The sequence below is a fragment of the Hoplias malabaricus genome, chromosome 2 (assembly GCF_029633855.1).
Source record: "Hoplias malabaricus isolate fHopMal1 chromosome 2, fHopMal1.hap1, whole genome shotgun sequence".
NCBI classification, from domain to species: domain Eukaryota; kingdom Metazoa; phylum Chordata; class Actinopteri; order Characiformes; family Erythrinidae; genus Hoplias; species Hoplias malabaricus.
The window spans coordinates 62,557,180-62,572,981 of NC_089801.1; the positions used below are offsets into that span (position 1 = coordinate 62,557,180).

General features: G+C 40.7%; 1 protein-coding gene across 1 annotated transcript in view; it reads right to left on the reverse strand.

Annotated features, from left to right (window-relative positions):
• The window catches only part of LOC136677758 (hemicentin-1-like), a 53,309-nt gene extending 48,634 nt beyond the window's left edge, over positions 1–4,675 (reverse strand). Inside the window, exons 1-3 of the mRNA XM_066655374.1 lie at positions 4,411–4,675; positions 3,682–3,915; positions 3,373–3,498 (exon numbers count right to left, since the gene is read on the reverse strand). Of these exons, the coding sequence (XP_066511471.1) occupies positions 3,373–3,498; positions 3,682–3,915; positions 4,411–4,675 (625 nt within the window). The remainder of the gene's footprint in view (positions 1–3,372; positions 3,499–3,681; positions 3,916–4,410) is intronic.
• Between the last annotated feature and the right edge of the window lie 11,127 nt (positions 4,676–15,802).

Genomic DNA, 15,802 nt, shown 5'->3' on the forward strand with positions numbered 1-15,802 from the left:
AGTAAAAGAAGCTGTTAATGAAAAATAAAAATCCATAATAAAGTTAAATGAAGAAGAAATTGTACAAAGCATAAAAAAAGATCTAACAAATCTAACAAATATTCATATTTTGAAGAAAAGCTTAACTTAAAGACCACTCGAGATGTTTAAAATATGAATTATGTGGACTTGACCCATTATCAGATGTAATTAAACATATAAAATGTCTAAAAACAAATTTGAAGATCAACTAAAACCAAGACCCTGTACAAACCTAATTTTTTTTTGTACGTTTTTTGTTTTTTTTCCAGGCAGGAATCTGTAACTGATGGTGTTCTGTTGACTGCTTTTATTATTTTTTCATAATTTTTTTTCCCTCGTTTTACCTTCCCCAGTTCTCCTTCACAGTAGCTCATTCGCTCTCCACTGCAGGACTGTACCTCTCTGTCTGAGTTGTTTAACAAGACACTTAGTGGAACTACTCTTAAACTACTTATACTTTAAAACTTTAAACATTTCAATACTGAAAACAACACTCAGTCACAGTCAGGACTAATGCAACACAAACAGCATATCTCTCTCTCTCTCTCATGAGTGAATCTCTCCCGTTTCAGCAGTTTCCATGGTGATGGTCTGAAAGAAAAGTAAGTGTGAGACACACCCAACACAAATTAACACACATAAACACACATTCTGTGAAGCTGATACATATAGTTTTAACATTTTAATTATTAAAATAGCACTGAGTTATAATTGGGACCTGAATCCAGAAACAGAGGATGATGAAGAGAAAACAATAGCACACAGCAGAAAGAGAAGAAAAATCAGATGAAGCCTCAGGACGAAAATGGAGGACAGAAACATGATTAAGACAAATACAAGACCATAGAATACACACACGTCCCAGTAGAAGCTCCACAAAAGAGGAAGGTGGAGCTGTTGGTGAGCAGATGGTGGTGAAGGAGACTCCAGTGGAGTCCTTCATGTCTGAATGTCTGAGTGAAGTGTGTTTCTGAAGAGACTCTTACTGCAAGTGTGTGGCACACATCATCAGACGATGTGGACATGGAGTCGAGAGCTGTATATGTGTCGTCCTCAGTGTTAGGTTCAAAGTTCTGGAGAGAGGAGTGTTAGAGAACATAGATGGAGTCCTTGTTGATCACGGAGTGTAATCAGGTCAGTAGCCACTGTGTACATTTGTTCCTATAATCTATAAAATATTGTAAGTTCATTATCATTCATTCATTATCTGTAACCGCTTATCCAGTTCAGGGTCGCGGTGGGTCCAGAGCCAATCTGGAATCATCAGGTGCAAGGCTGGAATACACCCTGGAGGGGGCGCCAGTCCTTCACAGGGCAACACACACTCACACACTTGACAGTGGGAGGACACTGGAGCACCAACGGAAACCCACGCGGACACGGGAAGAACACACCAAACTTCTCACAGACAGTCATCTGGAGCGGGACTCGAACCCACAACCTCCAGGTCCCTGGAGCTGTGTGACTGCGACACTACCTTATTCACCAGGCATGTCAAATTCTTTTAGACTTCTGAAAGACTTCACCCAGCACTGCAAATCAATAGAATCAATTTATTTGTTTAAATAATCCTTGTCACCAAAAAAGTATACCAAAGTAATGTTATTTTGGAACCACTGATTTGTACTAAATCACTAATATGTTATTTAAATTATATTAAATTTCACTTAATATATGCTGAGGGTACTGGTCATGTGTTTTTTGTCACTCTTCTAATACAACTGAAATGTATTTCTCTGGGCTCCCAGCCTCAACCCTAAATCACATTAAAATGAGCTTAACTGATTAACAAAATATATAATAAAAGTCACTAATATAAACAAGCAGACCATGTCAATATCACTAATAAAACTTATGCAGTAGCACAAAGTATACAAATATATAATATTACAAATTACGATACTTGTAAATTATAATCATTTTACTTACACAACACTAAGTAAATAAAAACTTTAATGTACTTCATTCATTCATTCATTATCTGTAACCACTTATCCAGTTCAGGGTTGCGGTGGGTCCGGAGCCTACCCGGAATCACTGGGTGCAAGGCGGGAACACACCCTGGAGGGGGCGCCAGTCCTTCACAGAGTGACACACACTCACACACTTGACAGCAGGAGGACACTGGAGTGCCCGGAGGAAACCCACGCGGACACAGGGGGAACACACCAAATTCCTCACAGACTGTCACCCGGAGCAGGACTCGAACCCACAACATCCAGGCCCCTGGAGCTGTGTGACTGCGCCCTACTAAGCAAATAAATATATTTAAAGTGTATTTACAGAGTTACTAAAATAACATATAACTAGTACACTATGTATATATAAAGTGTAACTTAATATAATTTAAATTACCTATTAGCAGTGATTTAGTACAAATTAGTGGTTCCAAAGTAGTACATTTTAATTACTCTTTTTTCATAAAATCATATACTGCGTAGCTTGTTTTTTTTTTGGAAGGCTATAGATCATTCATTGCTTTCACACTTTCCACACACTTCTGCTCTGAGACTGAATAACAGATTGTGTCCAAACTGCAGAGTTCAGAATCAGCCCCTTGAACAGCCCTCTTACTGCACACCTGTGATTCTCTACAGACTCATCTTAGATCAGTACTGCAGATCTAATTTCTGCATCTACAGGTGGAGATGTGTAATGAATCCAGCTGCTGGAGCTCCTCTCCACTGCAGAGTGGAGTGTCTACTCTGCTCTAACCGACTACATCAACTCAACAGTTGAGAAACAAGCCCCTCAGGAGTTTAATCAGATCAGTTCCAGCAGCAGAAACACAGCACTGTGCAGCTTCACTCCAACAGCAGTCTTTAAACACCTCACCTTGTAGTTGTCCTTTGCTCTGATCTTCTTGTTGTTCCAGCTGTAAATAGAAAAGACTTAGAGATTTAACAGCAAGACTTATTCTTGATCAGTCATTACTTTAGTATGAATTCCAGTTATTGCATCTTGTCTTTTAATGTTTTGCTTCATAAATGAATAAACACAAAGGATGAATATGAATGTGTGAATGAACACAACCTCAAACAAGTGTTCCTTCTTACCACATGAAAACAAGAGCAATAATCGCTGTGATTCCAATTCCATCGGCCACATAAAGGATCAGGGACTTTACACCTGAGAGACACGTGAACAGAAACCAGAACAAATATTTATATGTTCTACCCAAAAGAAACCAGACTGTCACTGATACAACAATCATTTCTCTTTAAATACCTTTTACACCGATAGACACTGCAGCTGTTGTCTGAGCTCCGTACTCATTCTGAGCCACACAGTAGTAGGATCCACTCTGTAGAGCACTGTAACTGTGTCCAGATCCTACAGGTGAGGTTTCACCTTCTTTAAACCAGGTGTAGTTCTGCACAGGTGGATTAGCATCACTGCTGCAGGTCAGAGTCACTGAACTGTCCTTCACTGTCTCACCAGACGGACAGATGGACACTGAGACATTCTTTGGGCCGTCTAGAGGTATAGAGACACACTGCCTGTTATGTGGGTGATGTTCTATTTGAATGACCAAAACATAAAAGCAATGCAGATGTACACCATGATATCAAATGAAAACAAACCATGGATCTCCTTTTTTCTTCACCAACCCTCAGTTTCTTTATTTTCTGAAACTGAAAGAAATGAGTCTGTACTTACATCTGACATTCAGAGTGACCTCAGGAGAGTTCAGACCCTGTACAGCACAGTGATATCTGCCCTTATCCTCTCTGCTGACCGACTGCAGGTGGAGCTGGTCAGTTCTGGAGGATAAACCATGTCCATTTTTGTACCAGGTGAATGTTGGACTGTCAGTCAGACTGCAGGAGGTTTTACATGTGAGAGTGACTCTATCTCCCTCTGTCACTGTCTCAGGAACCTCCACCTGGAGAACTGTAAACAAGAGAAAATTGTCTGTGTTATCTTCACCTTAGAATCAATAAATTACTGGTGTTTTAAATGTTTCGGAAAAAAAGAAGAATTAAAAGCAATGCTGCAGATGAAACTTAAGCACTTTACATAAAGCACAATAATAATTCTAATGAGGGGCTCACTGAAGGCCATGTGAATTTAATCATCAAACATAATGTCCTGTTTGTGTTTCACGCTGAAACTCCTTATATTTTAAATATATTAAATACATTTCCTATATGTATATGAATAGGTGTAATTTAAACTTAGGGTAATTCTCCTTAATTCAGATTCATCTGATCCTAGATCAGTGCTGTGTTTCTGAAATGCTGTGTAAACACTGCTCCTCCAGGACTAAGCAGTGTTTTTCTCAGGTGTGGTGTGAAGGACTGATGTAGTTCTCTTACAGAACTGCTGGAGGAATCCTGTTCACCAGTGAATGAAGTAAAGTGTCTTATTTCTGCTGATGGATCTTACCTGTGACAGAGAGATCAACTCCATCTTCACCTTGATACTTTCCTCCAGTCTGATCTGTTATAAATCTGAAGTAGTATTTCCTCTGGTCCTTTTCTGTCACATCTCTCAGTCTGAGGGTGCAGTTGTGTTGTTTATCTCCAGTGAACTGAACCCTGTCTCTGTACTCTGGGTCATTTAACAGATCAGGAGGCTCTTCGCCATTTACAGACCACCCTTTGGTCCAGAAAGCTGTTTGATTACTTGGATATGTGTAAGTGCAGCCCATCGTCACTGTAGACCCCTTTAGAGCACAGATAGATTGAGGGCTGTAATACACACCCCAATCACTCTGGGCAACAACTCCTATGACACACAGTACACAAGTGTTTAATTTATTACTATGATATGAGTCTCAGTCTGGAAAAAAATATGTTAGGAGGCTGAGGGGAGAAATGAAAAAAAATCTAATAAGAAGCACAACTGACCAGAGAGGTAAATATAATTGTCACCTTACAGAGTGGAGATTATATCTGATGAGGAGTGACAGCTCTGACTCACCAGAGATGAAGAGCAGAAACAGCAGAGAAACAGTGAGAGACATTCTGAGTGAAACCATCAGTGAAACCTGGATGATCCTGTACAGAATGTTAAAGAAATAAAACTTCATTTTGAGGCAGAAATGCTTGTTCAAGTGTCAGTGTATTTATGCCGAGTACATAACAATTCAAAGGTGTCACTTTTACAGATTTATGAGCTGCATCTTGTTCAGACTTTTCAAAAAAGTTCAATAAATGTGCATGGCCAGGTTCTATCCAGTTTTATAAATAACTCCACAGTCTTTCATAGTTTAATGATCTTGAGGGACAAATAGCTTATTAATAAAAATGTATTTGTTCATTAATTAATGACTCTACTAATTCCAAGAGCAATAAGTAATTTCCTACCTTCAGTAAATGTTTTGTATCTTCTCTTAAAGAGCGACTGTAAAGAGTGAGTGGAGGTTTGACAGTTTAAACTGTCACTGTGTGGTTAAAAAGTGTCACTGACTCTTTCTCACATAATGACCATTTTTCTGCTGAATCTGTCGTACGTTCTGTGTTCTCAACAAAGGAAATCTGCATAACATCTTCAGATTACTAAAATCCACGTAAATAACAGGAGTGTACTAATATATATATTAGTGTGTGTGTGTGTGTGTGTGTGTGTGTATAAACAATGTGTTTATAATGGGGGCTTCTCTGGAGCAGGAACAGCTTATGCCGCCTTCTCAAAAGCGTCCAGATATGCCAAGGTGGGTGTTAGAAGGGACTGTAGAGCCGTCCTTGGGAGCAGGGGGCCCTGCGACGACGTCCACGGAGGCAGGAGCTTGTGCTGCTCGCAGGGCACGTGCTGGAGCTGTAGAGGGTTTAGGGGGTTTGACGGGCGCACTCATGAGGGATTTCTTCAACCATGGATCCCCCAGAGGTGCGCCCCTGTTAGCCTCACCTCCCTTGTCCTGAAGTTGGAGGCTAACAGCCCCTACCCTTAACCCCCACCCCCCAAAAAAATAAATTTCCCTGGACCTGAGGGGGTAATCCTCCAGCGAAGGGGAGACCCCAGCCTGCTGTTTTCGCCGACTCTTTCTCCTATTTCTCCCGTTGGAGCAGTCTCTCAGTTCAGGAGTCGACTCTCTGAAGTCCTCGACTCGATTAGCGCCTGGAGTATAGAGGCCTGGACTTCCTTTAGCTTCTGAAAATAACTGTATGTGCTAGCTGCGTCCTTAATTTGGTCGGTCATTCTGTCACGATCCTCGGGGCGGACTGACGGAGGCGGACGCACTTGCTAAAACAGTGAACTTTATTTAGGAAAGAATAACAAAACAGAGAGATAACCGAGACAACTGATAACTGAGTGCTAAACAGACAGAGAAACAGACTCAACCTAGACATATAACTAAATAGACAAACCTGGACACAGAGCTTAAACAGAGACCTAAACCTGAACACAGAAAGCTAAACAGACTGAACGGTATTGACAATGAGAGACACAAGGAAGGAAACAGACAGAACAAGATGAAGCGAGGGACAGACAGACTGGACTGGAATGTGTATAATAATTGTTTTAATGTTTTTAATCTCTCCAGAGAAACAAGCATTAAATAATGTTAAATAGTAAAATAATGAAACAAAACCTGCTGCACATCACATCTCTGAGCAGTTTTTAGGATGTAATTCGAGATTTAAAATTTGGTCTGACGTTACCAACAATTTCAAATGTATTATTGAGATGTTTCTAGGCAGATTAGTTTTGAATTTACAGGTCCCTTCTCCTCAGAGAGAGAAACCTAGGTCTGTACGAGATTAAATGACTGTCCGAGGTGGAGAGACTGTCCTTTGTAAAGACTTTGTTCAAACACAGAAATGTAAAACTCTTGGTTTCAGCTCTGACTTCTCTCTGTTGGTGACGTCAGGGTTGGTTCTGTCATCTAATGTTGGTTTATGCTGCCATCTAGAGGAATGTTTTATAATAACATGCACAATGGCCCACAAGGCCCTGTTCAAATCTGGAGCTGTGTAGGTCCTGATCTAAAACATAAAATGTGTCTCAGTATCCAGTGAGCGGCCTGCCATTAACTAAGTACTTTTTAATATTAGTTATGGTCAGATTTGCATGTCAGCTAGCACTGTGAGTTGAGGCTATTGTTTTAGCTACATGTTGTGAGAGTTTTCACTTGGAATTCAAAAGTGTGTGAGCAGACAATAAGAAAATGCAGTCAGCTTCTGCTCCTGTGTCGGCGGCATCCCCCGCCGCTTCTCTTCCTGTGCCGGCAGTGACCCCCGCCGCTTCTTCTCCTGTGATGGCGGCATCCCCGGCTGCTTCTGCACTCGTGACTGTGGCCCCGGCCGATCTGGCAGCCGTGACTGTGGCCCCGGCCGCTTCTGCACCTGTGACTGTGGCCCCGGCCGCTTCAGGTTGTGTCCGTAGGCCGGCCCCAAGAACTTCGGGGCCGATCCCCAGAACTGTGCTCAGGCTGATACCTCAGGCTTCCCCACAGACTTTTGCCAGTCCTGAGTATCCTCCTGTTATTCTGGTTCCCGAGTCTGTCCCTGTCCTGGTTCCTGTTTCTGTCCTAGTCCCTGTACCTGTGTCTGCCTTTGTCTCTGTTCCTGTCCCTGTCACTGTGTTTGTGTCTGTCCCCATAAATGTCCTAGTCCCAGTTCCTCAGCCAAGTCCTGTCCAGTCCCCTGTTAATAATCCTGTCCAGTCCCCGTTTCAGTCTAGTGTCTTGTCACCTGTCTCTTCTCCTGTCTTTTCTCCAGTCCAGTCCCTGTTTCAACCCTCTGTCCAGTCTCCAGTCCTGTCCCTGTTTCAACCCTCTGTCCAGTCTCCAGTCCAGTCCCTGTTTCAACCATCTGTCCAGTTTCCAGTTCAGTCATTGTTTCAACCCTCTATCCAGTCTCCAGTCCAGTCCCCGTTTCAACCCTCTGTCCTGTCTCAAGTCCTGCCTCGTGTCCAGTTCCAGCACCCAGCCTCAGTCCAGTCACCTGCCTTGTCTCAAGTTCAGTCACCTGTCCTGTCTCAAGCCTCAGGCCTGTCACCTGTCCTGTCTCCCGCCTCACTTGAAATTTTATAATTGTAATAATATTGTATTTAATAATATTCATAGAGGGTGGTGTGTAGGCACATCATTAGTTTTTATATCAACTGATAGTTTGTTAAATATAGTAAATCATATTTGTATATATACTACACACACTGTTGACACATCACTCGACTGATGCAGACACACAGATTGACTTTTCAGTTTTGTTGTTCAGGAAAAGTCATTTGAAGAGATGAAATATTGTAGTGGTTTTAAATTTCAAAGGGGTGCCAACAATACTACACCTAACGCTGCTGTTCCTGAGTCAGACTCCTGTCACACAACACCAGTGGTGCTTTTCTACTGCATGGCTACGGCTTGACTAGACTCACCTTTAGCTTCATGACTTTCATGAAAAGTCATTTGAGAGGTTTAAATGTTGTAGTCGTTTTAAATGCATCTAAATTCTTTAATCATACAAATGTAGTACACTATGAATGTGCATTAATTTTAATTGAAAAAATTTGACATTTTGGGACTTAAATAATAAAAAAATATATGGCAAAATTCAGAGACCTTGCCTCTTCACACAGCCCAGATAAGAATTTGAGATAACCGAGCAGAGAAGGATCGTAAACCACACTACGGGGATGGTTTATGACCCAAGGTCTCATAGGGTCAAGCAACTCTTCTCAAATGGAATGCAGAGACACACATGATATTCCACTTTGAGTAAATGTCCTCTAACACATCTTAAAGAGTGTTAAAACTAAAAGAATCACACATTCCTTAATTCCTAAGTTTACCTGGTAAACTAGTTGCATATATGTACAACTGTGTGAAATTAAATTCCATTTGGACAATCAGAATGGATGGAATTAGTTTACGTGTTTAAAATCACCTTTTATATGAACATATGTAGAACCAAGGTAGAACTCATGTAAAACCAACATACTCTGTGTGTTATTTGGATAAGAATTATGTAAAACCAACATACTCTGTGTGTTATTTGGATAAGAATTATGTAAAACATGGTTTGTCTGAATGATATTACTTTGTGTGAATGTTTCAGTGATTGAAACTTCAATCACTTGTGACTTAGAACCTCAGTATATTTCACAGACATTGTATTTTATACCTGTTTCTGAGTGGGACAATGTTTACTCTTCTGTTTATTCCTCTTAATTCGGTCATAAACTGCTGGACAGTAGATCTTTATGGTGACTGTGTAAATAAACACCTCAGTCTCCCCTATAATACTGACAACACAACACTGTAAAACACTTTTGTATGGGTCCATTTAACTATTTTACAGTAATTTAGCTAAAACTGAGACTATTACCATTTAAAGTAAGCGCTGATCAATGAACAGATTCCACTCATGTTTATAATGATTAGACAAAACTGGATCTGAAATATTTTGAATATGAAATGGATCTCTTACTCTGAAATACTTTGTAAACACTGCTTCTCCAGGACTAAGCAGTGCTTTTCTCAGGTGTGGTGTGAAGGACTGATGTAGGTCTCTTACAGAACTGCTGGAGGAATCCTGTTCACCAGTGAATGAAGTACAGTGTCTTATTTCTGCTGATGGATCTTACCTGTGACAGAGAGATCAACTCCACCTGCACCGGTCCAGTTTCCTCCAGTCTGATTTGTTATAAATCTGAAGTAATATTTACTCTGGTCCTTTTCTGTCACATCTCTCAGTCTGAGGGTGCAGTTGTGTTGTTTATCTCCAGTGAACTGAACCCTGTCTCTGTACTCTGGGTCATTTAACAGATCAGGAGGCTCTACACCCTTTGCAGGCCACTGTTTGGTCCAGAAAGCTGTTTGGACTGAGTGAACACTTGGATGTGTAGTGTGGTATGATGAATATGTATTAATTTCTAATAAGAAATTTGACTTTCTGAGATTTGATTTTAAATACCCAAACTTTAGCTGGTTTTCAGAGACATCCCCAAGCCCCACCAAGCCAAGATTGGAATCTGAGATAAGCATTTCATCTCCAAATTGGTGCCTGAAGGTATGTGTCAGAGAGTCATAAAACTGACACTATAGACCCTTTTAAGGACAGTTTACGGCACAGGGTCAAGAGAAGGTTTTTTGCAGAATGCAGAGAGACACACAGACTCAGATAATATTCCACTTTGATTCCATGTCCTCGTATACCCTTTTAAAGACTGTTAACTTTAAAAGGCTCAAACATCCCAAAGTTCTTACATGGAAAACAAGTTGTATATGGGTACAACTGTGAAATTAATACCATTTGGACAATCAAAATGGGTGCAATAGGACACCATGTTGGCGCAGCAGGTAGTTTTGCAGTCACACAGCTCCAGGGACCTGGAAGTTGTGGGTTCAATTCCTGCTCCGGAGTTGTGTTGACATATAATCTTTTATATCGCAAAAGTATTATTCAGAAATCTTGGGATGGTCATTCAACAGGAATCGTCTTGTCAAGGGTCAAAAATGTTATGTAATGTCACTACCAAGGTACAGGAAACAGCCAATCAGGTGCAAGAGAGGCTCCAATCCTCAATCTCTGAAATCCAATCAGGTATTCAAGGTGTGGCAAGATGGTAGTGGTCAGGAAGAATGTACAATAAAGTGAAGTAGCACGACTACGCCACCTAAGGGACTTTCACCCCTAGGAAAATAAAAAAGGGTGCATTAAAGCCCAGAGGAGAAGATGGAAAAGACACTCAGGTTCGTTCACACCAAGAGGCCAGAGGTGTATTTCCAACACTTCCAAATTTATTAACAATACATTTTAAAACAAGGGTTCATGTAACCAACAAGACTGTAATGAATACCAACACAAAAATAATACCTAGACAAGACAAGTTGTAAAACAGTGCCAGGCTTACCACGGCAGAGAAATTTATGAACTCAAAGGAATCCCCTATACTACCACCATACGTGATCACACCACACAGGTTACTCACCAAGTGTTCTAAACTGCAGGACGAGTGACCGGGACTCCACAAACCAACCCTATGACCTCCTGCTGCTCCTGTCTAGTCAAGGGAGAGAGAGAGAGAAGAAAAGAAGAGAACACACAAAAAGTAACCAATAATAAAGAAAAAGAAATTAAAAGGTTTACTCCAAAAAGGCTTCAATCTTCACACCACCTCAAACACACACACAGCACTTAATTGTAGTGATTGTAACTTTTACAAATAAAAAATAAAGAGAGAAGGAATCACAAAAAACAACAAAATAACACTAAAACAAAACAATATAATCTTTAAAAAAACAAAACAAAAAGCCAAACGGAAACATATCTTTACTAAAAAAGTCAAAACTAAGACAAAACAGCAGCACTGCAGGAACTGGAACAAGCCAGGACCACCCAGGCTCTGGAACTTGACAAATACAAACACTAAACAAAATCTTCGACTAAAATCTAATTTTAAAATAATTAGGAGATAATCTGCATACATACCAGGAGACAGAAGTACAGCGTTCCCCACAGCGATCAAAATCAAAGAGGATACAGCAGTGGTAGCGACCCACCAAATTAAAATAAACAATATTATCTCCCAATCTGATCGTTAGTAAAACAAACCAAATAGAGTCAACATACCCTCGCTATGATGTGGACACAGGAACCCAACCATCCAACGCCGGCAATCCAAGCACAAGCCAACGGCTTACAATCGTCAAGGAGCAATCCACAGCAGCCATGCTGAACGCTGCCGATATGGAAATCAGACATCGGAAGAGAAACAGGAAATGCCCTAGCAAGCAGCCCACCACTGCCGATACATATAGCGCAAGAAAGGCCCGCTCCCCATTAAATTCAATCAATCAATCAATCAAATTTTATTTATATAGCGCTTTTCACAACAAAAAGTCGTCACAAAGCAGCTTTACAGAGATCCGGGTCCAAGCCTCCTATGAGCAAGCCAGGGGCAACAGTGGCAAGGAAAAACTCCCTCAGCACACGAGGAAGAAACCTTGGAAGGAACCAAGACTCATACGGGGAACCCATCCTCCTCGGGTCGACACCGGAGAAACAACAGAGAACAGAAGTAAAAGTGAAATGATGACCGATGAAGGGGTTATAGTAATATAAATGTAGTATATTAGTGATGATGGAGAAGCAGAAATGAAAATGGTGAGGATGGTATTAGTGATGTATGAGTCTGATGAAGGAGGAGGTGATCAGGGATTCTGTGTGAGTTAAAATTAGGTGCAGTGTTAATCTGAGATAAAACAGCATGGCCAAGCATGATAGTGTAGATGAGACAAGGCCAGGATCTTGTACAGGACACGGGCTGGATCAGGGCAACACCTGGAGAGCAGCAGGACATCTCAAAGCATGAGAGAGAGACAGGAGAAAGAAAGCCAGACAAAGGGAACAAATAAAAATAGAGGTTAGTAGGGTCATGGTAAAGAACGGGCAAATTTATCCTGCGAAAAAAGCTTCCACTGATCAGGTAAGAGAACCCAGCGACAGACAGCGTGTTGGCGGTTACTACAAAGCTAACTAAGAATGCTGTAGCTATGGTGATATGACAGGGTTAATACAGAACAGTGATAATATGAAAACCAGCCCGAACACCAATATAGAAGGAGTAACCTGAAAGTGAGTGATTAACCAAAAGCTTGTTTGAAAAGGTAGGTTTTTAATCTAGATTTAAAGATTGAGAGTGTGTCTGAGCCCCGAACAGTAACTGGAAGGCTATTCCAGAGTTGAGGAGCTTTGTGAGAAAAGGCTCTTCCTCCTGCTGTGTTTTTCTTAATGCGAGGAACAAAGAGTAGATGGGCATCCTGTGAACGAAGTGTACGTGACGGGCGATAAGGTATGAGAAGTTCAGTAAGATACTGCGGGCCTAAACCATTTAGAGATTTATAAGCTAAGAGGAGTATTTTATAGTCAATGCGAAATTTTACAGGTAGCCAGTGTAGGGACGAGAGAACTGGGGTGATATGTTCGAATTTTCTAGCTCTAGTGAGCACCCTGGCTGCTGCATTTTGAACTAACTGAAGCTTGTGTAACGCTTTGCACGAGCTCCCTGCCAGGAGCGCATTGCAGTAGTCTAGACGTGAAGTTATAAAAGCATGCACTAGTTTCTCTGCATCTTTTGATGATAAAATATGCCGAATTTTGGCAATATTGCGTAGGTGGAAGAAGGCGGTTTTGACTGTAATGGATATGTGGGTATCAAATGTGAGAGTCGAATCAAAGGCTACCCCTAAGTTTTTAATGATGGCATTGTGTTTTACTGTTGAATTATTAGGATTAATAGCAGCATTTCTGAGTGAATGTATGTGAGTATCTGTACCTAGTAACAAGACCAAGTTTTATCAGAATTTAACATGAGAAAATTTTGCATCATCCAGTCTTTAATTTCAGTTAGACATTCTGTTATTTTACGTAGACAAGCAACATCATTGGGTTTGGCTGATATATACAGTTGTGTGTCATCAGCATAACAGTGGAATTGAATCCCATGCTTACGGATTAGTCTACCCAGTGGCAGCATGTAGAGTGTGAACAATACAGGGCCAAGCACTGATCCTTGTGGAACACCATATTTAACTAAAGTATGATTAGAGGATTTATTGAAAAAATTAAATTGAAAGCTCCTCCCCAAAATCCTCACCAGGAAGCATAGGAGGTAAAACCAATGGCAGAAATCCATCCTGCTACAAAGGCGCGTTTTCTAAACTCTGGTAAAAAGCCAGTGGCGCGAAATCTCAAAAGAGGAAAAGAGAGAGAGAAAGAAGACACCCTTCACACTTTTCTCTTTTAAGCCGTTTTCAAGGCTAAAGAGAGAAATGACTCAGGTTTAAATGACTCTGTAGGCACCTCTGCAGGCGTTAGACTCTCGTGGCTTTCTTAAACAGTCTTGGGCCCCTCAAGAGTGGTCCAGATAGAACAGAAGTTCTATTTTAATTTTATCTCCATTAGAAAACTATAGTAAAAAGGGCTGTGGTTATTCCAGCAAAAATCAACGCCACAGCCAGAGCATTGAAGAAGATCTGACCTCTGATCTTCAAAGGGATGACAAAGCTTCCGGACCAGCGACGGCCACACGCACTCTCAGAATGACCTTCTGAGATGAGGCCCAGGAGAGACCTGCATGGACATGTCTCTCACAAGGCGGCAGATCAGCGATCTGCGACCATGTCTCTGAAAAGAGGGAGGAAAGGAATGCCTGTGGTGGCAGCCTACAGGGCCCGTGTCTGCAGTTCTCCAGGAAGCCGGGCTGGAAAGCACCGTGCGGCAGTGACATGCTCCCAGCTGTCTCCCAGGATACGTATGGTCACATGGTTTCATTTCTTCATGGCTCAGGAGTGGTGCTGAATGCTTGCTGGGATAAACAATGGCCTTTCTAGAATTTAGGGTAATTATCATTTTTAGTCTCAGAAATTTTGGTGAATTTCTGAACATAGTTATAGTTACAGACCAAATCAAACAGTTTATCAAAAAATTAGATTATGGTAATTACTTAATGATAGATATTTATTCAGGATACAAATATCATGCCACACCCAGGTAACATTAACTAAAGACTTAAAAGCCTTTAAACTGAACATTACACAGGAACTCATCTGTGCTCTCTGTAGTTTAGAAGAACATTTTTCAAGACGTATGTTCATATCAGTGATTTTACATTTTCAGTGGGATTTAATCTTGTGTGAAAAGATGAATCTACAGAAAAGAACCTAATTCTTCATGTCTAATGTGAGGAAATTAACCACAGACAACATTTAATAATTTTTTATAATCCATTTTTTACCAAGGTGGTAACATTTCATTAATCAACTATAAACAGTAATCGACAGAATAGAACTCACAGCAAAAAATAACATATAGCTTTCTGTTATTCAGCTGTAATTTTGGTTTTGTTGCTCACTCAGTAAAATAAACAGAAAGAGTCTCAACTTCAGACTCCTGATTATCTCAGCTCTACACTTCTGCAGCTTAGAACAACACCAAAGACAATGAGAAGAGGACACAGTGCGATCGGTTACAGCCTCCTACTGAGTGAAATATACAACGTGTATTCAGAACAGGGCCACTTTGTTCTGATCTGCAAATGTTTTAATAAAGACATCTTTTTAACAGTATTTTTAAAGTAATAACTGCAATTTACAAAGTTTCTTTAACTATAAATTAGAGACTCTTAACTAAACCCAGAATCACTAAGCATTTTTCCTACCTTCATTAAGCTCTTTATCGTCTGCTCTTAAAGAGAGAATGTGGAGAAGAGGAGCTGTGATGGTTTAAATGGTTCAACTCTGTGGTTACAAAGCGTTACTGACTCTTTCTCACATAAACTGACCATTTTTTTCACCTAGTTTTCCACTGAATCAGTCGTTCTTTCTTTTTATTAAAAAAAAGAAAAGCTGTGTTTACAAGAAAAAAATCAAGAAGGAAATCTGTATGATTCCAGTCAAAATTTACTTATTTCATGAAGTCAGTTTATTGGAGGGTGCTGTATTTAATCTTGATTTTGATTTAAAATGAATTCACTCATTCATTGCCTGTAACAGTTTCTGGAGTTCTGGGATGTGGTAGGTCTGGAGCCCACCCAGAATCATTTGGTGAAAGGCAATAACACACCCTGCAGCTCATGTACAAAATCACTACTCAGTGTTTCTGGGGCAGCGCCGCCTTTGGGGCAGAATGAATGTAATTAGTTACTGGTCAACAGGTGAGGATGAATGTGATTGGTTAGCACACATTGGACTGAAATTTTCAAATATAGCACCATATACAGGGTAAGCTCTGCCTAGTCCCTGGTGTTTGCCTGTGTAGCAGACTTGAAAATGCGCTGGTCACAGAAGCAGACACACACACACCAGGGAGTGGAGATCTGGAGATTTATTCTG